This window comes from Chanodichthys erythropterus, chromosome 3 (assembly GCF_024489055.1).
Source record: "Chanodichthys erythropterus isolate Z2021 chromosome 3, ASM2448905v1, whole genome shotgun sequence".
Classification (NCBI taxonomy): Eukaryota; Metazoa; Chordata; class Actinopteri; order Cypriniformes; family Xenocyprididae; genus Chanodichthys; species Chanodichthys erythropterus.
Window position 1 is genome coordinate 24,214,205 of NC_090223.1, and position 26,514 is coordinate 24,240,718.

At 36.5% G+C, this 26,514-nt stretch overlaps 1 protein-coding gene across 4 annotated transcripts; it reads right to left on the reverse strand.

Annotated features, from left to right (window-relative positions):
- Nucleotides 1–451: 451 nt before the first annotated feature.
- Nucleotides 452–25,795, reverse strand: cdc42ep4a (CDC42 effector protein (Rho GTPase binding) 4a). Of its 4 annotated transcripts, none has more exons than XM_067381440.1 (3): nt 25,629–25,795; nt 13,283–13,339; nt 452–4,023 (listed from the first exon to the last, which is right to left on the reverse strand). In XM_067381440.1, exon 3 carries the CDS (start codon nt 3,853–3,855, stop codon nt 2,845–2,847), a length of 1,011 nt encoding a protein of 336 aa, XP_067237541.1. In that variant the 5' UTR covers nt 3,856–4,023; nt 13,283–13,339; nt 25,629–25,795; the 3' UTR covers nt 452–2,844. The 4 variants fall into 4 exon arrangements, with proteins under 4 accessions (XP_067237541.1, XP_067237540.1, XP_067237539.1 ...); XM_067381439.1 differs by lacking the exon at nt 13,283–13,339 and adding an exon at nt 19,262–19,441; XM_067381438.1 differs by lacking the exon at nt 13,283–13,339.
- Nucleotides 25,796–26,514: the final 719 nt, after the last annotated feature.

Below are 26,514 nucleotides of genomic sequence, written 5' to 3' on the forward strand. Positions count from 1 at the left end.
ACGCTCCAGCTGTGGCGGTACACAGGGAAGGAGTTTTGAACGGCGGGCACTGATGTCACTGCCATTACACAATAGGCTGAGAGATGTTGCACGTGATTAAGTTAGCCGTTACGCTTTCTCCAATGGTAAGAGATGCAGACTATAATAATACGATCTCAGGTATAACTATTCGTCGGTCTTGCTCTGGAGTCAGTTATGCAAATGTATTTGTGACGTCACAGGTCACAAATACAAAAAAATAAAAATTAATTAGATGTTTTTGGAGCTTGATTAAATACTTTGTAGGACATTTTAAGCTATGAAACTTGTAAGATGTTTTAATGGGACAAATATCTCTTAGGCTATATGTCAAAAGATCACAGCAATTTTTTTTTTTTTTTTTTTTTTTTATGTTCTTTTCCAAGTCATGACCCCTTTAATATTTCACTCATCCAATAACTGGCACACAGTAAAATAAACCACAATCAAAAGGCTTTTTTATTGTCAGTCTCATGAACCAAATGACTTCATGTTTGTATTTTCTAAATGATAAAATCAAATTTAAGCCACTTGCACAATACAAAACTATAATGAAATAATAATCTTACAGAAAAAAATCTGAAATGAAGAATAGAACATTTGTGGACAACTTTTATTTAAAAAATATAGCAGTTATAGCCTTTCGAAAAGGCTGGCAAGCATGAATATATACAACAGAGAAATTGTAGCAAAGCAAGACAAAGAGCACTATTATCACAAAAAAGGGAAAAGACGAAGATAAACTTCGCTAAATCCACCTCACACACAGCCACACAGTTTCAGATATAAACAGACTTCTCTCTTATCTTCCCAAATTTAAAATTGACTGCTAGCACAAGGCTATGCAAATAAATCTGAATCGCCAACCTCATGTGTTTTTTTCTCCCTGAGGTTCATCTTGAAGCAAATTGGGTAAATTCTTGCTTAGCATTTCCGTCCACAGTAATCAAATGAATATGGATTGTTCAGACCATATCTGAAATAGCAGATTAAGGCAAAGCCTAATTCATTCATGTTAAATGATACTCAAAAGTCAGGCTTACTAGGCAGTACATGCTAGATTAGATTTGGCACTTTTCTGCTTAAGGCTGACATGACCCCAAGTGTGAAGCAGCTGAGGATTCCCTGTAAATCTCGTCTTACTGCTGTAGTCCTAATGTTGAAAGACTTCACAAGACTGGCTGATTTTTAATTCAGAGACAGAGCTTGCAGACTACTGCAGTTAATTCTCACATAAAGGTCTGCAGTAATAAAGGCCTCATTTTAGTTTACTCATGGTCATCTGCAATATGTAGACCTATATGTACACAATGAAAATATCTATGATGCAAACGGAATCAATGAATCTTAGTGTCTCTGTGTATTAACAGTGTATTAAAGCGTCCCAGTGAATTTCCTAAAGAGCAATACCAGTGCCATAATTTGCTAATGTGAGTTAGCACAATTAATTCAACTGTCATGTTCATGTTTACTAGAAGAAATGACATAACACAACTGACTTCTTAGTTTTGCTTGACATAGCACATATTGTTTAACCGATGGTTTAATGTTTCGATGACAGCAAAAACCAAACTGATAAAAAAAAAAAAAAAAAAAAAAAAAAAAATCCAGCAATAAACAGCAGTAGTTCCCCTCACACGCCATGAAGAGCAGGAAGGAAGTGGTGAGATATGCAAGATACTGAGCAAACAACTACTATGCAAAACATGTACAGACTGAAAAAAAATGAGATCTGATGGAGGGACACCTGTTGCCATTCTTCCCAAAAGATGACTTTAATAATTTCGTGGAGGATGTAGAAGTTCTCAAACATCTGCCACCTTCAAATCATCTCCATTTGAGCTCTGCAGTTTTTGTAATCAGCTTTACAAGGACATTTCCTGAGCTTCTGAACCACAGTAGCTCTCAAACTGATGCCATGTCACCGGATGGATGACTGAATTATATGCAATTGAGAGATAAATTATTTGTAGGGCTTTGACAACCCCAAGAATGTGTATGGTAAAACAGAACTTAGCATTTTGGATCATCACGTAAAAGCTCCCTCCACACACAACGTTGCTTTTCTGGAAATAGCAGAGTGCTGATTTTAACTTTGAAAATATACAGTACCTTTATGCACAGGGCCACAGATTATATAATTTACTTTATTACACTAGTGCTGCAAATCAAAACAACCATTATCTTTAGGCACCAAGTCATAGGCAGGGTTCCCAAATCTTTTGACCAATGAATTTACATGATGTTCTAGCCACTCATGATTACCGGATGAGGATTTTGAAAACTTTTTTTTTTATAGAGATTGCAAACACAAAATGTATTTTTTCACAGATGAAACATTTTAGAGCAGAGCATAACTAGAAAAAAATCATGACCGTTCAATTTCTGAAAATAACATTTTTAGAAAATCCCTGATTTTCCAGCTTATGACTCTGGGAACCCTGCATGGGACAATGGGAGAATGGCTTAAAACGGCATCTGCTTGAGCAAGTGAAGTTTAAAGTTTGTCACGCATGTATCACCGGACACCTTTCCTTCGGCAAAGCTATCAGTGGAACTTGTAGCAGGTCCCTTTTGAACTGATATTCGGTCTGAGAATGTAAACACATCTAGCTGTTCATCTTTAGCATGGGTCAGTAGTGTGACAGATGGCTTTGGTGTCTGAGCTAAAGCAGTCTCCTCAACTTATCTCTACAGGGACACAGGAACCTGAGGCATCTGTCCAGCTTTGACGAGCTTATGTCTTCGCATTTCTCCTCTTTACACAATGCCAAGTTCTGGATATTTATCTCTCCATCCGCAGAAAGGTTTACTGATTGTAGGGTTTCATACTCGGATCTCATCATCCTCATCTTCCATGAAGGAGGAGAAGGCTGGTTCATTGTCTGGGTTGCAGGTGTTGTCGGTAACCCCAATATCTTCCTCATAAGGCTCACTGGTTGGCTTCTCCTCCATGGCGGCTGAACCTGAGCTGGAAACTGAGCAGCTGTCGAGGTGATGCAGATGTTTGTGGTGTGGTTCTGGAGTGCTGGTGCCTTCGCTCTGGATTTCCAAGTCGACAGAGCTGGGCGCCCTCATGGGACCCTCGTCGCGAGCGACTAATCCCTCTGGTTCCTCTTCCTTCTCAACAACCTCCCTCATTTCCTCATCCATTTCCACACCTCCCTGGTTGCAGGGAAGAGGAGAAGCATGCCCCTCACTGCTCTTGCCTTCCTCAAACCCCTGATCATCATCTTCCTTCTCCATGACCCCCAGGATTTCCCCCAGCATCGAGGGCCCAAGGTCAACATGGAATGACATTACAGATTCAGCCTTCTTCATTCCTCCCCCATTGTAGTAGGATGGGGAAGGCCGCAGGTCCGTCAACACCCCAAAGTGCTTCTCATGGAGCTCCAGGTCCAATGCGTTAGCAGAGGCCCCATTTGAGGAGCTAGAAGTCAAGCTCTTGAGCACCCTACTGTCTCCATCCTGTCCTTCTTCATTGTTCAAAAAAGGCAAGGACATGGCATTCTTCACAAAGGTAGGTGACCCACTAGGAGGAAGGAAGGTGTTGTCTCGCTGGTCTACTCTGGTGACGGACTGAGAGCGCTTGCTGCTCCGGAAGGTACGAGACAGCAGTCCCGGTTTGGGGGAGCGAGGATAGGTGTGTCCCTCTTGGGATGGCTCTCCGGATCGAGTGCTGAGGAAAGAGGTGTCCCCAAAAGCTTCCCCACTGCGCCCTACATGCATGGTGTGTCGAAAGTCACCTAAGGGGGCGCTGATCATCTCGGTAGTAAGGTCCATACGGGAGCGCCGTTTGGTCTGAGACCCGGATACCAGCTGTTTTAAGATAGGCATCTTGGTTTGCACAACTGACAAATTCTGTAATTGCGTTTGACTGGTGGAGTTGTGGTTTCACAATTAAGTCAACAAGTCCTAAAAGGTTCCTGGTTCAACCAGATTCTGCTCAGCCCAGTTCTGTCCAGTCTTGAAGGCTGCCACTTCAGCTGCCAGACAGGAGATAATCTGTAATTTGGGAACAAACAAGATTGAAAAATCAAATTTCATAGTTAACTGGAGACAACATCTTGACTCCAAGCAAAACCACAGTGCAAAGCCAAGAAGTTAAGTTAATTATAACACTGTGTTGTTTGACTTTCTGGGTGCAAGATCAATACAGTCAGAAGAAATTGGCAGTCCAGGCAGAACACAGGCAGTTCAAGGATGTCTTATCAATGAGTCTGGCCAGAATACCAGCTAAAGCTGCAGTGTCATTCTTTTCCCCGAGCTAGTCGGCAGAAGCGTTTCTGGCATTCAGATGAGGTAAGTGTCAGGATTCTTACAGTCAGGCTGAGTTTCAATCATTAATAAGATAAGCAGAGACTGATGAAAGCACTTAGTGGAGAGTTTAACTACTTAGTGAAATACTTATGGTGTCAATAGTAATATCCTTATAGGGTAAATTTAATGAAACCAGCTACAAACCATATTTTAGCCCAAAATAATAAAAAGGGAAACAATTTCTCTTTAAAGATAATGAAGCATATTGTTAGCATCAATGTGATTTTAATTTTCACGACAATTAAGGCGAAGTTCTTTTTCGAAATACATAAGCAGCAATATATACTGTTATCGAGCATCTGACGCCGCCCACCCTGATGAGAGCGATGTTTAGACGAATATGTAAATATGTGCTGTGCGCTTTCCTCTCAGTAACAAAATAAACGACAAAAATAAGAAAACGGCAAGCATTTTTTATAGAAAGCATAAGAAAAGCAATAGTAGAATAAAGGTGTTTTGCTGAAGCAAGACATTTTGAATGGAAAGCCATTTCGAATTTCCAAAACGAACAAAACAAAGTTTGTTTTGGCCTGATTTTGTTCGAAATGCCATCACATCAGTTCAGTCTCCGATTTCATTTGAAGTATATCGGGGCCTTTAGGCACATTTCCCGCTCAAATTTCCCTCTGTACAATAATTGATTATTCATACTGAGAATTGTATAGTACACAAGTACAAGGACAACATCACAGACCAGCTGCCAATGATACTTGTCTGCAATATCATCTCATCAAACACCATTGCCCTGCAGTACAGATAAGACTCTGCAAGTGAAAGCGACTTCCTTTGTAATTAGCCATGACTGTATAAATGGCAGAGACAGTGGAACATGGTAAGCCATGACCCTATTGATGGCTCGGGGCCTCTAAACGCAACCTCTATGCTCTGAACTAAGTAGCTCATCAGGGACAACCACGATTAACATCAAATTAAACAAGCACATTTACAGACAGACAAGCAAGTGCAAACCTCCGACTCAAAACACCACAACAATGTCTGACGCTCTGAATGAATAAAATGCTTACCCTCACTGTAGAGTGCTGTGCCATTATTCCTATGTCTGTAAATTAACACTAAGAGAAACAGGCCAAATGCTTGGCAGGCAACAAGTTTTTCCTGTCACGGATCTGCTGTAATATTCATGAAGTCTTGGCTTTGAAAAACAACAACAGCGAGAGTAAATTTCACTAAGGTGCCCAACCAACTCATGACCTCTTTCTGGCTCAGTCTTCCTCTACTAGCTTTGTCTACACTTCCTGATAATGCCCTTACCTGCCTGCGTCTCTATAGCAACACCCCTTTGCACACAGATGTTAGCGTTTCCTGTCAGCATGCATTTTTTTTCTACTTCTGGCATTAACCAAAACGTTTCCTTCACACTATACAGTTCACTAATCAAAATGTATCTGCTTAGTCATTGACTAAATTAAAAACCTAAATTATCCACAGTGGATTTCATGAATTATGCACAAAATCATTGACTAGAATAGAATTATGACTCTCTTTGGTATTAAAGATTAATTATACAGCACAAAAAATTACATACCATATCTCCGAACCACTGAATATCAGAAATCACTGTTTAAATAAAAGATAATGAGCGTCTTCTATTGTGTCTTCTGTTAGAGAGTGACTGAATACATGCAGCCAGCACCTCCCTGAAGGCAAGAGAGAGCGAGAATAAGGCTCAGCCAATGAGTGATGGCGTCCTGCAGCTCTGCGCTGCACACACCCATTTCCATGACATCATTTCATGATGACTAGCCCACCTGAAATCAAAGCAAGCCCTTGCACAGCCTCCAAAATGATGCCCAGGGAAGCATTATATATTGGTGACAATATCAGAATCAATCAATATTAGTGTTGTTTCTACTGTACACTCATCAAGTTGATGCCTTATTTAACTTCTTAATTACATTTAGCCATTTAAAGGATTAGTACACTTTAAAATGAAAATTAGCCCAAGCTTTACTCACCCTCAACCCATCCTAGGTGTATTTGACTTATTTCTGATGAACGCAATCGGAGATATATTAATAACTATCCTGATGCATCCAAGCTTTGCAGTGAACGGGACCAACGAGTATGAAGCTCAACAAAGAAAGTGCATCCATTCATCATAAATGTACTCCACACGGCTCTGGGGGGTTAACAAACTTCTACATCTTAAAAAAATAAAAAAATATGTATAGATTGTAGCAGTTAGCCAACAGTGTTGCAATACCACATGCTCCCCCTTCTGTATTGGAGTGTGGATCACCTCTGACTGACTGTATTCGTAGTCTGCCTGTATGCACCGAACCGTGACGTCTGAATTGTGACGGTTCGGGACGAATACACGTACCGTTACACTTCTATTCACTACCATTCAAAAGTTTGATGTTGAAAGAGGTCTTTTATGCTCACTAAGACAACATTTATTTATCAAAATACAGTAAAAAAAAAAAAGTAATATTGTGAAGTATTATTACACTTTAAAATAACTGCTTTCTATTGCAATATATCGTAAAATGTAATTTATTCCTGTGATCAAAGCTGAATTTTCAGCATCATTACTCCAGTATTTAGTGTCGCATGATCCTTCAGAAATCATGTTAATATGCTGATTTGATGCTCAAGAAACATTTATTATTATTATTATCGATGCTGAAAACAGTCTTGTGGTAACTGCGATATTTTATATATATATATATAAAATTTCATAAATCTTTGATGAATAGGTATTTAAAGATAAAGAATTTATTTTAAATATTTCTTTGTAACAATTCAAAATTCTTTACTGTCTCTTTTGATCAATTTAATGCATCCTTGCTGAACAAAAGTATTAAAAACCCTACAGACCATCATTTCAGTTTTTGTTTAGATATAGATCACAACAAAAATAATCATAATAAACCTTGGCTAATCAATATTACATAATTAGCTGACATAACGTTTGTCTGATCCGAACACATAAGTACAGGTACAGTAACTTACCACATGCGCGTTAGTGGTTAACTTCTGCTTGAAGTTGCTGTTTTATGCATTCAGTCACTTTTTTTTTTTTTTTGCACCACAACTAAGAAAAACAAGTGATTTTAATTTCCCAAAAGGGGGGAATCCATTCCCCCCCCCTATAATTTGAAAATTATCTAAATAGAATTTTCAGAAATGTATAAATAAAAAATGGAAGTGTAATGATACAAACAAATTACTTCTCATAAAAAGGGCACAAATAGAAGCCCAAAGAGAGGACAGCGAGAAATCAATATGCAAAATTATTCAGTTAGTGACACAAATTACAATGCAGAACAACAGTTCACAGCATTCCAGACAATGACAGCAGTGTTTATATGAGGTGTTTCTACTGGGTGGCATGAGCTGGAAGAAAAACAAGCAGTAGATGAAAGATATAAAGCCCTAAATCCCCTAGACACACAGTTCCGCTGCATTTCTGCCCTGTCCCACATACACCAATGCCCCAAGCATACTCTTTGCGAATGTGAACATGTGCGCTTCATGTTATAAGCAAACTCAACTTTGCGAATTATTTTTTATATATATAAGATTAGGTTTTTACACATTACGTACAGTACTGCACGTTTCATGCACAATCTGATTTGTGTACTTGAGAAAAGTGTTTCTGGCACAGTCATTTTATATAGACACTGCAATCTGTATCTAAAGCCCTCCCATGCTCTATTAGCACATATTGCGGGAAAGGCTAACAACCTTCGGTTAATAGTGGTTCATGTGCATCTCTGGACCAGTTATCAAGCGCTTCTTGTCAGAAGGAGTTTTATTTATAGACGTGCAAATATGAAGTAAGACTGGGGAGCATGGGAAGGCAGCGTGGGAAACAGGCCCCTGAAGGGGTGAGTGACTTTCCAAATACCCTTTCACAACGTCTATGATAGCGACACAGTTCGTAGGGAGCAGTTGGACTTCCTCTGTACAGACTAAACACACCTCCCTCGCTCCCACTATCCGCTCCTCCTTTTCTACATCCCTGTGACCCTATACATACTAACCTCTGATCCCTGTGTGAGTTTAGGAGGTTTAGCAAATCTCATAGCAAAACATACATGCATCAGACACACACACATATAATGCACTTCGGGTGCCTCCAGTTTCAAAGAGCATCTCTGAGGGAGCCACAAATGCTGATTTTTAAATCATAATCCAGAGACGGTTTAAATACTGTCTCAAAAATTGTCCATTTACATAACATGAGTGAAGTGTGTATTTCTGCCCCACTAGCAGCACAACAAAAATGCAAAAATAATTGTTTTCAAACAAGTTATGTTAGTAACCAAATATTTTTTTTTTGTATTATCTGTTTGTGCAGATAATGTAGGGTTGTGGATAACATGACATAACATATGCTTGTCCTATGTGGGGCCACTGTTATGTTATGGCTTGCAGATATTATATTATAATGCTTGTCAACTACATAACATAAACATAAACATAAACATAACAGCAGCCCTGCATAGGACAAGCTGTTATGTTATGTTATATTATGGTTTATTTTTATGTTTGTCCTTATGTTATTTGTTATATGTTATGTTATTTGCTATATGTTATGGTTTATTTTATATGTTATTTTTATGTTATGTTAATTGTTATGGTTTATTTTATATGCTTGTCCTATGTAGGGTTGCGGGTAGTATAGTGCTTATAACATAACATAACATAACATAACATAACATAACATAACATAACATAACATAACATAACATAACATAACATAACATAACATAACATAACATAACATAACATAACATAACATAACAGCTTGTCCTATGCAGGGCTGCTGTTATGTTATGTTATGTTATGTTATGGTTTATTTTTATATGTTTGTCCTTATGTTATTTGTTATATGTTATGTTATTTGTGATATGTTATGGTTTATTTTATATGCTTGTCCTATGTAGGGTTGCAGGTATTATATTATAGTGCTTGTCCCATAACATAACATAAACATAACATAAACATAACATATACATAACATAAACATAACATATACATAACATAAACATAACATATAACATAAACATAACATAAACATAACATAAATGCTTGTCCTATGCAGGGCTGCTGTTATGTTATGTTATGGTTTATTTTTATATGTTTGTCCTTATGTTATTTGTTATACATTATATTATTTGTTATATGTTATGGTTTAATTTATATGTTTGTCTTTATGTTATTTTATTTGTTATGGTTTATTTTATATGCTTGTCCTATGGAGGGTTGCAGGTATTATATTATAATGCTTATAAAACACAACACAACACAACACAACACAACACATATAACATAAAACACATAACATACATTACATAACATAACATAACATAACATAAAGCAAAACTCTGACCCCCTTTGGGCATCGGACGACCTTTAAACATGAAGTAAATCAGTCTCATTTAATGACAACGCTAAGACACTGACTGAAACATGCCGTTTATGTCTGAAGCACACTGGCATGTCACATGCACTTCAAGTCATCTTTGGTCCTCACAGTAGACGAACAGTAAGCCCACTCTTTGTGAACAAGAGTCTCTCTGTGAATCAAACAAAAGTGCTGAGTGCATCCTAGCACTCAGACAGTGAATGATCTGCTGTTGATCTGTGGAAGTTTTTCTTTGCCTGTCTGAGAAGAAGCCCCTGGAGCAGTGTTCTCTTATTATACGTCTCAACCATAAATAATTTATCACATGCGTTCTGCTCAATACCAGAGTCCTAAAATCATCTAAAAGAAAGACTAAAGCTGAAGCTGAAAAAGGCACCTTCCTTTAATTCAATTATAATGCTAAAATGCTGTGAAAAGCCTGCAACTTGAAAGACTTATTTGCTTGCATCACCTTGCTGTAGCAAAGTGAATTAACTGGAAGCCGCTCAGTTCATAAATTATTGAGTGAATAGATTTCTAAAAATGAGTAGTGATTCCTACTGGACATAAATCTGTCAGCAGCAATGTGATGTGATGTGATGAGGTGTGTGCACCAGCTGGGACAAATCCGTCTGGCTGGGTTCATTAGGAGCCAGTGACCTGGATGGAGGTCCACATGACCCCAGGGCTGCACACACAGAGACCCATATGGTACAATCCTACTTACATTATGACAGATCATTACACAGCAGGAGACAGCAAGACTGGTAAAGAAACGAATGGTTACACTTATCTTAAGGTGTCCTTGTTATAGTGTGATTTTACAATTAAGTACTGAGTCAGGTATGCATTTACTTGCTATAAGGTTAGAATTAGGGTTTGGCTTAGTTAGTTGCTTGCAATTATGACAATTTAGTGTTATAATTATATTAAGCACATGTAACGTGTAACAAGGACATGTAATAAATGCCTATTTGCACCAAGAACTAAATGAAAATGATTGAAGACAAAGTTCTAAGATCTGGTTACACAAGAGCCTAAATTCCAGAAACTTTACATGCTTTCATGCAACATACAATCATGGTTGTTATTAGCTGTTTTCATCCACTTATTTTTATGTGCATTTTGAGATTGCATTAATAAAAACAACGCCAGATGAAAACGGCAAGATGCGAATCATTTCTAAGAATGCACGCATGCGCTCAATTGAGGCGGATACTTTTTTTTTTTTCTGGTAAGACATGAACAAACTACGATGGAAACACATTTACAGAATAAATCCCACAATGTGCAACAACAAACTCATGTGACTTTGTGATTGGATAACTGGACTAACTAGCAGACCAGATGCATAGCAGCATCTCATATTACTGAATAAATTCATTATTTTTGTTTTGTTTTTGCTCACAAAAAGTATTCTAATCGCTTCATAAAATTAAGGTTGAACCACTTTAGTCACGTCGACTATTTTAATGATGTCTTTAGTACCTTTTTGGACCTTGAAAGTGGTGGTTAAATTGTTGTCTATAGACGAGTCATATAGCTCTTGGATTTGATCCAAAATATGTTAATTTGTGTTCCGAAGATGAACAAAGGTTTTACTGGTGTGGAACGGCATGAGGGAGAGTAATTATTGACAGAATTTTCATTTTTGGGTGAACTAAACCTTTAAAACTAAAAAATATACAAATAAAATCTAATTATAATCTAATCATATATTACTAATAGTAAAATAACACTGATACCAATAATCCAAAATGTATTCCTTGAATACAAATGTAAGCCACATTGAATAAAAGCATCTATCAAAGAAAAAAGTAAAACCCCACCTGACAAAAACAAATTACACTTGCTTTAAAGTAGGGATGCACCAATACCAGTATCGGTATTGGGCAGGCCCAGATTGGCTAATCGGGAGCACCGGGAGAATTCCCGGTGGGCCGGTCTGTTTACTTGGCCGCGAGGGCCGGTGTTGTCATGGCACTGGGTTGAAATATGGATGCTCTAGAAACTGAGTAGCCTAAATTTTTCCTTAAAACCAGTCAGTGACGGATTTAGGCCTGGACGACATGGGCAATGGCCCAGGGCGGCATCTTGCCAGGGGGGCATGGGGCGCCCGTGCAAGAAAAAAAAACTAAGTAACTAATGCACGGTCGGGTTTTTACCGCTCATTTGTACGTAACATCAATGATATCATGTCACTCTATGGGTAAATTAACCTGGGGGACTCGCCCGGAGAAGACAACTCACTCAAAAGTATACGAGAAGAAGGGATGAGGTGACGTCTGTAGGGACAGACAAGTTCTAAATCAACACTAAATTATGGTACAACAAAAGGTCTAAGCCACCGGAGGCCGATTTAAGTAATGTAAATAAATAAAAAGGAAGAGGGAAAACATGCAAAAGATAAAGCAGCTATTAATCATATTGTAATAATAGTAGGCAAATAATAAAATATAGGGCCTATCACTTATGTTATGTTTCTAGCTATGCTATTACACATTTGCCAACAATATTAATTTTTCTGTCCAGCTAGCGTACATAACCAGACAGTAAAATGTGATTTTGTAACATACTGTAACTTTTTTAAACAAACATAATACTTTCATATTTTACTGTAAACTTGTGCAATTGGGGGGGGATTTATGGTATTTTGTGTTATTTATTTGCCTCAATTTGTAATAAATTAAGTATATACATTTATATAAAATAGCAAAATTTGTTAAATCGACTTTAATAAAGATCTACATTTCTCAATTTCATTCATAGTGATAGACAGGGCTTGACATTAACTTTTTTGCTCACCAGCCAATGTGGCTAGTGGTTTTCCAGAGTTACTAGCCACTCAGCATTTTCACTGGCCACAATTTTGCTGTGGGGAAATTACATTTTATATGATTAAAGTTGACTCTGGCATGCTTAAATTACTTGATTTTGAGTCATTTTACTTGATTTATAAGATTTAAAACCCTTTCAAACTTACAAATGCGGATTGACCACCCAAATAAAGACTATTGCATATATCAGGTATGTATAGTTATTTTTGTTAGGCTATATAAAAAGAACAAAGAATTTTCAAATAGTAATTTAAAAAATATATATATTTTTTTCAGATACATATGTTTATTTAGCATACATGTATACATTTATTTAACATTTTTTGATGTTTGATTAACATTAATGACAGACAGGTATTTATTTGGGGGCTGCTGAATGCATGGACGTCATATACTAACACATATCCAGTTTTTACCCAATTAGCCGTAAGCCATAGCCGACTGTATTCACGCGAGATACTCCACAAGATGCATTTTGACATCTGTGTGTGCGTGTATTCAGGCGCAAGAAGAAGTGATCGCCCGACAGAGAGAGCGCGCACGCGAGCATTTCTGTTGTGTCATTCATCGCGATTCCGTCATCCCGCCTTCACTAACCGCAAGTTAATCAATAAAGAATTGTGACTGAATTGTTATTTTGTGATACGACGAGCTTGGCTATTTTTCATTTGGCTGTAGGCTGAAATTATATTCAACCCGCCAAAGTGGCTAGTGGGAGTGGCTGTCTTACCCGCCACAGCTGAAATCTACCCGCATTTGGCGGGTTGGCGGGTGTTAATGTCCAGCCCTGGTGATAGACATGAAAAATGTGCCTGGGTTTAGTGGATGATTGCTGCCATCTACTGGAAAGCAAACACTTAATTAAATTAAAATTAAAAAAACATGCATTTTTAACTGCAGCCACTAGATGGCTAGAGAATTAATCAATGGTTCACATTATAAAATCATTATTATAACAATAAAAATGACTCTATATCAAATTTTAGCATTTTTTGTACTATAATTTGAAGATATTTTTGAAAAATACAATTAATTACAAGGCTGTAGAGAACAGTGCACTATTGCAGACTTATATACTGTCGTAAATTAAAGTGGGCCGGTCTAAGGGTCTAAGGCATGAAACTCCCGGGCTGAAAATGAGTCCCAATCCAGCCCTGGTATCGGGCCAATACCAAGCTCATGTACTTGTACTCGTAAAAATACCTAGAAGACCTATACCTCACGTGATGTAACTGACAGAACTGTACGTGCACAGAGACACCGGTGGCAGCAGCAGAAAAATGTCAGCCTCTGGGGTGTGGAAATACTTCAAAATTAATGATGACAACACACACATAGCGAACTGTATGCTTTCGTTATCGATTAGTGAAGGTGGGATAGGCGGAATCGCCGAATTCTCTCAGACAGCGCGCGATCAGTTCTCCTTGTGCCTGAATGGTCAAATGCACACATAGTTGTCAAAATGTCCATCGTTTGGAGTATCTCACGTAAATACAGTAGGTTATGGCTTAAGTGGACGTAAACATTTGGGTGAAAACAGGATATGTGTAAGTAAACATGGATTTGGTCTTACAGGGACTGTAGCCTAATTAAATATTTGTCATTAATGATAATAAAACAAAAGATGTTAAATAAATGTATACATGATATACATGGTATATAAACCTACTGTATCTGAATGTATCTCTTTAGTATTTGTTGCATTGTTTGTAATTTGTTTGTAAATTTCTTTTTATATAACAAATTATATTATTATAAAATATAAAAATATATCTAAAATATAAAAATATATCTAAAATATAAAAATATATCTAAAATATAAAATATAATATATATATATATATATATATATATATATATATATATATATATATATATATATATATATATATATATATATATATGCCCTTTTTTTGTTTTGTTGAAATTTTTGTTCTTTAAGTTTCTGACAAGCACATGAAAATGTATTACTTTTTTCATTAGAGTAATAATAAAGAAGCTGTCCTACATTCATTAGTCTCACTGTGTTGTGCTTGGAAAACTGCAACATCACCAAAAAAAACAAAAAAGAGAGAGAAATTAATAAATGTATAGGCATCGGTATCGGTGAGTACCAGAAAAAAAATATATCTCGGTACTCGGCCCTTAATAAAATGGTATCGTGCATCCCTACTTTAAAGCAATATAGCCAAGAATTCACCAGCCATTTAACTGATGTGCTGCTGTCCTAGTGTCCCATCTAGTGTCCTGTGATGTAAACAAGCCTTTAAAGAGAGTGTGTAAAAAAAAAAAAAAAATACAACGTCTGCTTTTGGCCATTGCTTTTTATAGTAGCACAACTACGGATGGTGACGTAGGCGTCAACCACTCGTGAAACATCTTACATCTGCTTTGCCAGAAATAGGCTAAATATTTGATTTCGGAGAGCAGACACTGACCAGATACAATTCAATTACCCATAATGCACCCTCTCTGTGGCAGAGTGACTAAGCACATACAGCATCTTCCCAGCCCATTTGATCTCACAGATGCTGATAACCCTAAAAACCAAATCAGGGCAGCTCTGAGAAGCAAGCTAATCTAGTACTGCTGCTCAAACGAACCTCAGATAATGCTAAGCCTGCCATTCTTTGTGAAGATCAGAAGCTGCATGCAGAAAGGATGAGGGGATGGGCGAGTAAATATTATTCACCTGAGATAAGATAATCTTCACACCATGGTCCCTCGTTAACCTCTCTTCCTTTCGTCACACATTGCATAACACCTCAGCGTGACACCTCCTTCCCCTAGGTGTCATCTGCATTTGCTCACAAAAGGCTATTGGGCTGAACGTGGCACACCTCTTACACAGAGCAGAGTAAGCATGACAATAGTCAGGATGGGTCAGATAGACAGGTCTAAAGATTCAAGCAGCCATTATCTTGGGTGTCAATATCTTGATTGCTTTGTGTTGATTTAGATGGAGTAAACATCTAAAAATGGTGTCACCTCGCCTTGCCATCTAGCCTTATAAATGTGCCCCAGTCAGAATGAAAGATGTCAGCTGTAGTTATATCTCATGGAGAAGACCAGCAGCAATTGTGACTGTGGGAGAACAGCAAGAGTGATGGGACTTCAGGCACAGAAGTCGACTGAATATCGCTCTGTCTGACAAAATGAGTGCAATGCAAAGATGTTGTCTAGGCTTTGAGAATGAAGGCAGTTGTCACTCATTTCATGAAGTTATACTGGTTATAAAAGACTGTTTGACTGAAAGGAAGTGACTGTTTATGAAGTTAAATCCCGTTCACTCCAAGAACGATTGCCCACACCAATCACAATAACATTATTCTAAGTGTTTGCTGCAGTTTTGTCATCTGCCACTTTAAATACTCAAACCATATGAAGCAGGATGGATTCTGATCAGCTGGAGAAAAAAAAAAAAAAAAAAAATATTTGTCAGAATCTGCGTCGTTGTCATTATAGGACTATTTTTTATAAACAATTTTTAATGTTTGCCATAGTTATGGTTCTTGGTGTGAATAGGCCTTTATACTGGTTATAAATAAAGACTGTGTGACTAAACCATCTTTAAGATTTCATTTATGAAAAATTTGTAATGAACTAATTAAAATAATGAATCAAATTTTAAAATTTTATAATTGGGTACTTAAACTATCAAACTATTTACATGCTATTAAATCTTTTAATAGTACTATATTTAATATTATAAATTATGATGGTATTATATTATATATTTAGATATTAATTTAAACTTTTATATAATATGTTTATATTTATTTATATTTTCTTTATATATATATATTTTTTTTTTTATACAATTATTTTTATATTACACATATTAATTTAAAAATCATAATTTGTAATATTATTTATTTATATTTTATATAGATCCACATCTGTGGTTTTATGGGTATTTATATGTATGCAATTATTTTACATCTAATTTATATTTTCTTTCTCTGCACTTTCATTTAAATTGTATTCAAACAGATGAGTACTTGATGTGAAGGTTGGATCCTGAAATAACTATGCAAGGATTTTCATTGTACTTAACTGCACAATATTTTTTATGGACATTGTTGTTTTTGAGCAAACAGTAAAGCCATGTACAGGATTATTCACACAGTAGAAATGTTGGCATTTACACACTCAATCCATTGTTACTGGCGGGACTAATCACGTCAGCACATCTATATTCATTCTGCTCCAAAGCAAAATATTTTCAAAGCTGCATATTTAGAGGACAGCACACTGCTCCAAAAACCCCAGCGATGTTGTCGACAGACAGACGACAGTGAGACAAACACATTGCTAACACAACAACCGACTGTAAGAACTAGTCTGACTAGCATGAACCACTCACTTACACAGGAAGTGACCATCTGAGTGACTTGTAAAGAGACAACCATAGTTTGTTTTGTATTTACATGCAAATTTGGGATGTATTTATCAAAACTAGATGATACCACAACAGCAGACCAGTGTGTGGGAAAAGAATTCAAATGGACAGCTGTACAGAAAACATTGAAAACATTTCTGTACTGATCATTTTACAAACTAATTTGCAGAGTAAACAGTTGTGCTTATAGATCACAGATATATACATTTTACATGCTAAGTGTCTCTATGAGTAAAAACTGACGTCACCAACTTCTTCCTCAAAAACAGTCATTGAATCAGCCTTGAAAATGTGATTTTTCTTTGATACTTGTTGCTTAAATATCAATGTTTTGATACACGGCCAGTGAACAGACTCTGACTAATGACAGCGAAAAAATGCGAGATCACAAAGCCGAATGTGTCAAATACTGGCATTAAAGTCAGAAAGTGAATGTATTTAGACACCATAAGAGCTATATTTCAATCCATATACACAGCTGTTGAACATAGAGGCCAGTTCACACCAAGAACGATAACTATAACTATAAAGTTTTAATAATCATTATAATTCTATGAGAATAGTGAAGTCCACACCACAGCTTTAACGATAAAGGTCCGTTCACACCAAGAAGGGTAACTATAAAGATAACTATGATAACTATATTTGCGTCCACACCAACGGATGATAGCGGTCTGTTTATTCTAAGCTTATTCGGTGGTTTCCAAGTGTGTACAACATTTTTTTACTGTTCTTGTTGCACTTACACAGCTTTAACCAGCAGATGTCCTCATCATGTTGTTTTGAGTGAATAGCTAGTGTAATCGATCTGATCTAACAGTGAATTTAGCTGATGAAGTCAATATAGTGGAATAAAAACAACACATAGTCTTTTTCACTGCAACTTCAAAAGGAAGCAAGCCAACATTGTGGAAACTAGCGCTGGATTCCTGAGGTAATTTTATGTTACACAGTTTGCTACCCTGACAATGATCTTATCATTAATACTTCTCAATGGTTAATCATTATAGCTGTGGTGTGAGCTATTCTTTTATATTCAGAACAATTTTTAGAACTATATCTTTAATTGATATCTTTATAATTATCGTTCTTGGTGTGAACGAGCCTTAACACGATAGCTTCAACAATAACAACAGAGGAACAATTTTTTGAAATCACTTTCTGAATGGCTTTTCCATCTGATGAACGGAAAAATCAGCAAATCAGAATCCACCCTTTAATAAGTTTGAGCATTTAAAGTGGCAGATGGCAAAACTGCAGCATCAGCTCATAATAAACAGAACTTTATTGTCCGTTGCTGTGGACACTAATATAGTTATCGTTATAGTTATTGTTCTTGGTGTGAACAGGCATCAAGTCATCTTAAATTGACACTTACTAAACAAGTAAGTCATTAAACTTTAGGACTTGTGAGTAAAACAATCCATGAATATTGACTTAACCAATAAACAAGTCTTTAAAACCAGAACATTAAGTCTGGTCTATCAAGTGAAATACTTTTCATTCCTGATGCAGCATCACAGACAGAATGACGTGAATTGGACAGAATTTGTAAACTAGGGTTTTGGACAGGAAGGGCAGAGTGTCCACTCCCTCCCATCCCAACAAAATCAACTCCCTGCCCTTCCGCAGGAGTGTAAACACAACATAAACTCAATCCTCCATCGCACTAAACAAGCAAACAGCACAGTAAGCCTCCATAAACTTGACTGTTATTGCCATTCAAGTGATGTTTACGATGAACTTCACACAACTTCATGTATTTAGACTGTTTCCATACAGATTTAATTGTAAAGAAAACATTTTAAACACTGTAAATTTACAACAAATCAAAGTTTAGAACACTTAATTCTCAAAAAACGTGATGCGTACAAAATCAACATATAGAACGTCAATCCTTTTACGGTATGTACAACTTTAGAGGCTTTATTTAATGCAAATGTTAAAGAATCCTTTCAGTTTCATAGAATTATTTTTAGGTTCCAAAAGGAACCTTGCAGTGATGTCATAGAAGAACCATTTTGGCTTCCATTAAAGAACCTTTCAGCAAACAGTTATTAAAAGAGCAATTTTTGTGTGCGCATAAAGAGCATTTTAATAATCTAAAAGAACCATTTTCCATTATAAAGAACCTTTTGTGTAAAGGAAAGGTTCCATGGATGTTAAAGTTTCTTCATGGAACTATTGATGCTAATAAAGAGCCTTTATTTTTAAGAGTGTTGCTCCTCTCACTTTAATGGAAGTCTATTCCACCTAAAGGCAGGTTTGACACCCAGCTGTGAACATTACAACCACTCTCATCCTCACCAGGTGTGATGTTTCTGCAGAATCAAGAAGCAGCAGGGCCAACAAGTATCTTTAAAAACACACGGTCTGCAGTCAAAAACATGCCTGGAATGTTTCCAGTGATGGGATCCATGAAACGCTTCATTTTAAATAGCTGAGATGCTGTGTCGACACTCAAGAGAGGTGATCTGGGGTTGTTTGCTTTTATGTTGATGCGTCATGGAAAAAAAGAAAAGAAAAGAGAAAGAGTGACAAAGCCAGATATAGACATTATACTTCCAGGGAAAGTTTCATTGTGTAACAACAAAGAAATGACTCCATAAATACCTAGTAAAAGACACAATGCCCTTCCCTACCATCAAATATTCTGATATTGAATAAAATTGACATAAAAGCCAATACAGTGTTACAAAAGGTGTTCTGAATTATTTCTTACTGGTCCATGTCTCTACAGTCATTCTCTACCAGGGGGACAGAGCCCACAAGGGGGCCTCAAGATAACTTAAAGGGTTAGTTCACCCAAAAATGAAAATAATGTCATTTATTACTCACCCTCATGCCGTTCCATACCCGTAAGACCTTCATTAAATTTCAGAACACAAATTAAGATGTTTTTGTTGAAATCCGATGATTATTAAGGGATGTAGAATATGGTAATACAAAAAAAGGCATTAATATGTGTTTTATAAGTACTAATAAACAGCCAATATGTAAGCTAATAAGCAACTAGTTAAAAGTGAGAATTGTTCCCCATACTATAGTGTTACCAAAATTACATTTCTATTTTTAATTCACCCTTTTTCTTTGAAGAACGAGGATTCACATTTCTTTGGAAATATAGCCCATGCAAATTAATTGGTTAAAAAGAGCAGGAAGAAAAACTTATGGAATCCTTAAATGTAACATACAGGAGTGGTTTCCTCAAGTCATACAATTTGAGGTATCATGTCCATAGCACAAATGGCGTAGGAAAAGTGACAAAGCGAAGTTTAATATTTAAGGTAAATTATTAAGTAATACTGATGCTTGCTCTAGCAAATGCCACGAATTAAACAGTAAGTGCAACATTCTGATGTTTCAGGGTTCATTTGGAGAGGTTACATAAAGTTGAAAGTGGTCAGTGAATTGGCAGTGGATCAGAGAGAGCAATTATGGGTTTGGACGAGGTTGAATTCACATAACTTTACCCTGCCCAATGTATCATGTCAAATAAATCTCATGTGATATCTCCATTTGCGATTGGTTTCATCAAGCATGTCATTCATTTTACCTAATCTTATTCATGTTAGCATCTGTATTTGTGTGATTTCATGCAACATACTTATGGCTCTTTTAGACATTTTTCAGCCTCTGGCACTTGACATAGCTTTCACTGCCCTGTTCTAGGGGAAAATACAGTTTATGTGGAATTTCCTGGAACATGAAAAGGCTGGACACACACTGAGCCACAACCGTCGAGGTCGAGGACATGCTCACACAGCACTCTATCAGAGATAAATACCAATGTCAAAATCATAACGTGGACTTCTCTTTATATTACTGGGGCTTATACTGGGGAAATAATATCATCCTTTTAACACCAGTTCTTCTTATTTTACCATTAGGAAATAGACAGAAATAAAACATATGCTCAAAAACACTCTCCAGGACATCAGTCCATAAAAAAAAAAAAAAAAAAAAACAGGGTGTTGTGTGCTACAAAATCATAAATTGAATCAATTACACTATGGTCATTTCATGTCAACTCAACCAGAGCTCAAATGTTTAATTTTGTTAATATTTTTTTTCTGAAGAAACAAAAATAGTAATGAAAGCCAAAATATTAATGCAGACATTCTTCAGACAATCCACTTTAAACACAATAAGTTTGGGTTCCACATTTGGTTTTCGACCTTTGAAAATGGGTAAAAGTTCAACAGTTTGCACATGGAGCTGCACTGAGATCCCCATATCTCTGGGAATAAAACATATAGGGACTTGAACTTGAACATACTATAAGAAAAATGTATTAAGAGCCAGAATCTAAAAAGATATTGAGATACCTTTAATACTTCTTGAGTTACAGGCACACAAACTTTAGAAAAAGAATATTTTTGGACAGGTATGTTCTATGCTATCATTTTGATATAAAGAAACAAGATTCATTTCTAGTTTCAACAATATTTGTTCTTCACATATTCCTCTTTAAAAGAGTATCAACTGCATGTTAAGTGGCTCATATTTGGTTTTTGACCACTGAAAATGTGTACAATTTAACAATTTACTCATGAAGCCACATTGAAATCCCCATATCTCTGGGATTATATAGGGCTGAATACACCAAAAAAAAAATGTTTAAGAACCAAAATCTAAAAGGATATTAAGATATCTGTAATAGCCACTTCTTGAGATATAGGCATGCAATCTTTAGAGGAAAAAACACGAAAAGTGCTTTTTACCATTTTTTTCACCATTGGCATATAATGGAACAAGCATTGCTCAAGACAACCAATTATTAGTCATTTTCACCCACCTGTAATTTGATTCCAAATCTTAGTTGAAAAGTGTAAGTTTGACCCCTTTCAGTAAATATACATCCATGACACTTAATAATTTTGGCTTTCGTCACTATTAATGTTTGTTTTTATTCAGAAAATGAATAACAAAATCAAAAAATGTAGCCGGGGGAAGTTTCCAAAATTGGTTGATCTGACACAGAATGACCCATTAGGTTTTTAAAAATATAATCACTAAAAAGTGATTAAAATAATGAACTGAAGATGTGCATGCATTTAAATTCACTGAGGCTGACAAAAGTCTCATAATTAAGACACTTTGAAAAAGGCCCAAGGCAGCTTTACAGTAATGAGGTTCATGGCACACTAGTCAAGTGCAAATGAGAAAGCTAAAACGCTAACAGTACCAACAGCACCGACTTCCAGAGGAAAAAACCCACTACTGCTTATTCTGACAAGAATGCAGGAGAAAATGAGATATCTTTCTCCTTAACTGAGGAAGAGATCTTCTCAACAAATTCAAGATAAGCGGAAAACATTTCAAGTAGACTAACAGAGGAAAACATGAGAGCGGTGAGTACATAAACTTGTACATCTGCTTTCTGGCGGTCTGTTTACTGTGGGGGAGTGATGGACGTGAAAATGGGAAACCCATTAACCTGGGTACCAGGATGACCAGCAGGTGCTGAACTTCTGTAACTAAACAAACACGAGGAACATTTATCAACTGGTGGACACACGTGTGTAAACACAGACCTTCAGATGCACTTGAGTGTCGCTCCATATGCCATCGCCAAAGTCAAACATGAATTCATATGCTGATTAGGCTCCTTACAATAATGTACCATAGCAACAACAGTTACCATTGACAAACTACAGCTATTGTGGTTTGTTACTAATGTGAAAGATGAATATGGGATCTCATTCAGCAGCACAGAAAGATTTATGAATTTTTTATTTTATGATTTATATGTTTCATTACCAAAAGTAATTATCAAATTATGAAAATGGAATCTTTAAACAAACTAACTTTTAAAAGTACTAAATTTTAACCAAGTTATTTAGTCTGTTAGTCTGTATATGAAAAAGAAAGAACATCAACTATTAACATGATCCACTAAGGGCTATTAATGGTGTTTTCAACTAAAAACTGAACACCTTGTTTGATTTTGTCGATTCATTTAAACAACAACTGTGTTTTGGGGGGCCTGAAAATGCAAACTTTTGAAAACGGGTTTCATTTTGACAACATTGTCATCTGTACAAGAAAAGATGTGTTCTGGCTTTAGTACATCATTGTCATGTAAACGTACCCTAATGTTTAAAAACCAGAAAGCATCCAAATACTGTATTTTTAAAGCTGCATTCTCGGTTTGAATCTCTGTTTGAAACCTGCAATTGCAGTTATTTGTGGAATTATCATCTTTACGTGGGTTGTGCATCGGCACGGTTCCTCATCGCAGATGAATCTAATGTTTGCTGTTAATGTTAACAACATCAGCATTGCGTGACTGTGTATTTAGTGTGTATTAGCGTTAACTGTAGATTTCAATTTCTGTAGCCACTCCGCAGTTCGAAGTCTTTTGCTTTTGACTACAGGTGAATCTCCAGCTGTCACTGATGATTGTCATTTGGGCCTTTCAGGATTACAATTCGCCATCAAAATGATAAGTTTAATTATTGCAGCTGCTGTGAGGAAAAGGCTATAAATGATCCGTCACCTGCAGCATCTTCACATGTGATTTAGCCTACTAGCTGAACTCATTCTTTATGTAAACAGATGTGACGTAATGATGTAAAGACGAATGGCGGTTTGAATTTCCCGCAGAAACCCACCTGTACCAATATTATTATAAAAAATTATTACAAGCTTAACGTTGCGAATCGAGCTCAGGTAAGGAGATAGTTTTGAACACTGGCTGGTTATGTGCTTGCTCAAAAATTGATTTTGGATCATTACGGACAGTGAGGCGATTAGGACATCCGCGACATGCACACCTACGCACCATTTTAAAAAATATAGCAATACCAAAATACAAACAATGTAGAATAGCTTGAATACAGCGTGCGTCTCCCTCAGACTGTAAACGAAGCTCGGGTACACTACATAACATGTCAGCAGCGTCACTGTCCGGAGCAGAAGGGGGCGGTGATGCACCAATAAGCTGGATGCCAACCGCCGTAAAACAGAAGAAGAAGATGAAGCAGCATCACTGTGGAGTGAAAGCAGATATACAACAGACCCAGAAGAGAAGACAATGCTGAATAAAGTCGTAGTTTTTGTTATTTTTGGACCAAAATGTATTTTCGATGCTTCAAAAACGTCTACCTAACCCTCTGATGTCACATGGACTACTTTGATGATGTTTTTATTACCTTTCTGGACAGTCTACCGTACATACATTTTCAATGGAGGGACAGAAAGCTCTCTGACTAAATCTAAAATATCTTAAACTGTGTTACGAAGGTGAACGGAGGTCTTACGGGTTTGGAACGACATGAGGGAGAGTCATTAATGACAGAATTTTCATTTCTGCGTGAACTAACCCTTTAACATGATAATGAATAGCTGGCTGACTTTTCCATTTGTTGATATGACATGGTTAGATTCACAGCAAATATCATAGATCAAATTGGGTATCCATCTTAGAGATAATACCCATATTTATAATGAAACAACCATATTTCAAAATATTATATTTATCATATCATAATAAAATATTTATTGCTACTACTGTAAATCTATATTAAATATTATGGGATCTCCTTCAATGCTTTCAGAATCTGTATTTTTAAAATATATTTTTATATTAACATAGGCCTATTTTAATGACAGTATATTTATTGAACAACAAATAATTATTTTATCTATCAAAATAAACAGAAAATAGTACAAACATTGCTAATTAGTGATTCTTTCCAACAAGTAGTAATGTAGACATTAAACATATACATTTTTTTTAATATTAAATATATATTTTTCCTGCAATCATACACTTTGAGAGTAGTGAAAAGCACATTTTTTCTTAAGGTATATATATATAAATATAAATATATATAAATATAAATAAGACTTTGGTTTTACAAAGTAGGTCAGGACATTCAAGTTCACCCATTGCCAGTCAGTCTCATTGCACTAGATCTTTCGTCTCTCAGTTCTGTTTCTAAACCCTCATTTAATTCACAACAAAGAAATGTTATGTTGCACATGCTGTGCCCCAATTACTACACCGGTAATATTTCATACCAGTCAGCACATGGACATCACCATCACAATGACCGGGAAGCGACCGTGTCGCAACACACATGACGTATGTTGATTGAGCAAATTTGACCTCTTGATCGGGAAGAAGAGGGTGCAAATCAATATTTAAGAGCGTTTGACTCGTGGGTGTTGCGTGAAACGCACGAGCACATCAAGAACAATGATCCAGCTGACCATGTGGAGCAGTGATGATGATGATGGATCCTCATAGAAATAAACAATGAACACGCAGAAAGCGCTTCTATAAGCGGAAAGGACATATTTTTATGCAAATGCATGGAAATGTTTAACGGCTGTATTATTTAATTCTGAATTGGGAACATAACAATATTCCAAAAATGATATACAGCTTTCCAGGGAGAGACCCTCCCTTATTCGACCATGGCTTTGAGGACTGATGGAGGTCTCGTGTTAGTGTTAGTGTAAACTAATGAATGGTTTTCCTCAACAAACTAAACAACAACTTTGACCTAACCCAATACCACCTAGCCTAATAAATAATGGCAAATATGGACTGTTATTAGTATAAGACAAATTTACGCTCACAAGAATGTTCAAATAAGCGTTATTCATGCATGTTTTAATTGTGTAAAATCACACTCTCCTTAAAATAGGATTAAAAACTTACTGTATTTAAATGCTGTGATCCATACACTGTGCAGCTTATGGTTTTATCCAGCGGGTGGTTTGCTGTTTAAGCTAAATATTTCCTCGTGCTCCGTTCTGTTGTTTGTTTAGATAGGTAATACATGTATCTCTCAATTGAGCTCTGAGTCCACAGACAGCCGCCCGCATCCTTCCTGTGTCAGGCTCTGCTCTAAACGCACCGCTCTGTGCAATAATTCATTCAACACCGCCCCTTTTCCACAGACACGCCCTCCATTAACATTAAACACGCCCCTACGCTTAAAGACACAGCGCAATTTATGCTTCGGGCGTACTGGAGACTTGCTGTTTGTCACTTCAAACTTAACAATTTTGGTGAACTTTACAAGAACACATGCTAAATCAAATAAAGAAATATGAAATTATGTTTTGAAGAAAGGGAAGCATATTTTTGGACCATTAACATGTATTGCATTTTCCTCGATCTGAGTAAATAAATACATAAAAATCATTTACTTCAGGTTTGGTAATCTAATGAAAATCATTTTTATGGTGTGATATGTGACCTCGACCTGGACGTGATAATCACCATATTATCAAACTGGAACATTGCTTTTATTTTAGATTGGTCTTTAGTGAAGCCAAAAAGATAAACATCCTGTTCAGTTTTTTGTTGCTTTTTTTTCTTTTCTTTTTTTTTTTCTGCAGTGCTGGATTGATTTTTTTAATCCCAAAACAGTTTGTATTGCGTGCAAAAAGGGAGATACTGTGCCTGCCCTCCCAGTGGCACTCCCTTTGTCTTTGGATGTCTCTTTGAAATGCAGTTAACTTGATAGGGATCTTGTGGGGAACAATTGTTAGTCATTGTGCCATTGAAGGTCTAGTCAGTACCCGCAGGGTTTAACTGT

What these genes read in the sequence shown, in the direction of transcription:
- cdc42ep4a (XM_067381438.1), bottom strand. Translation starts at nt 3,855, where the DNA reads ATGCCTATCTTAAAACAGCTGGTATCCGGGTCTCAGACCAAACGGCGC.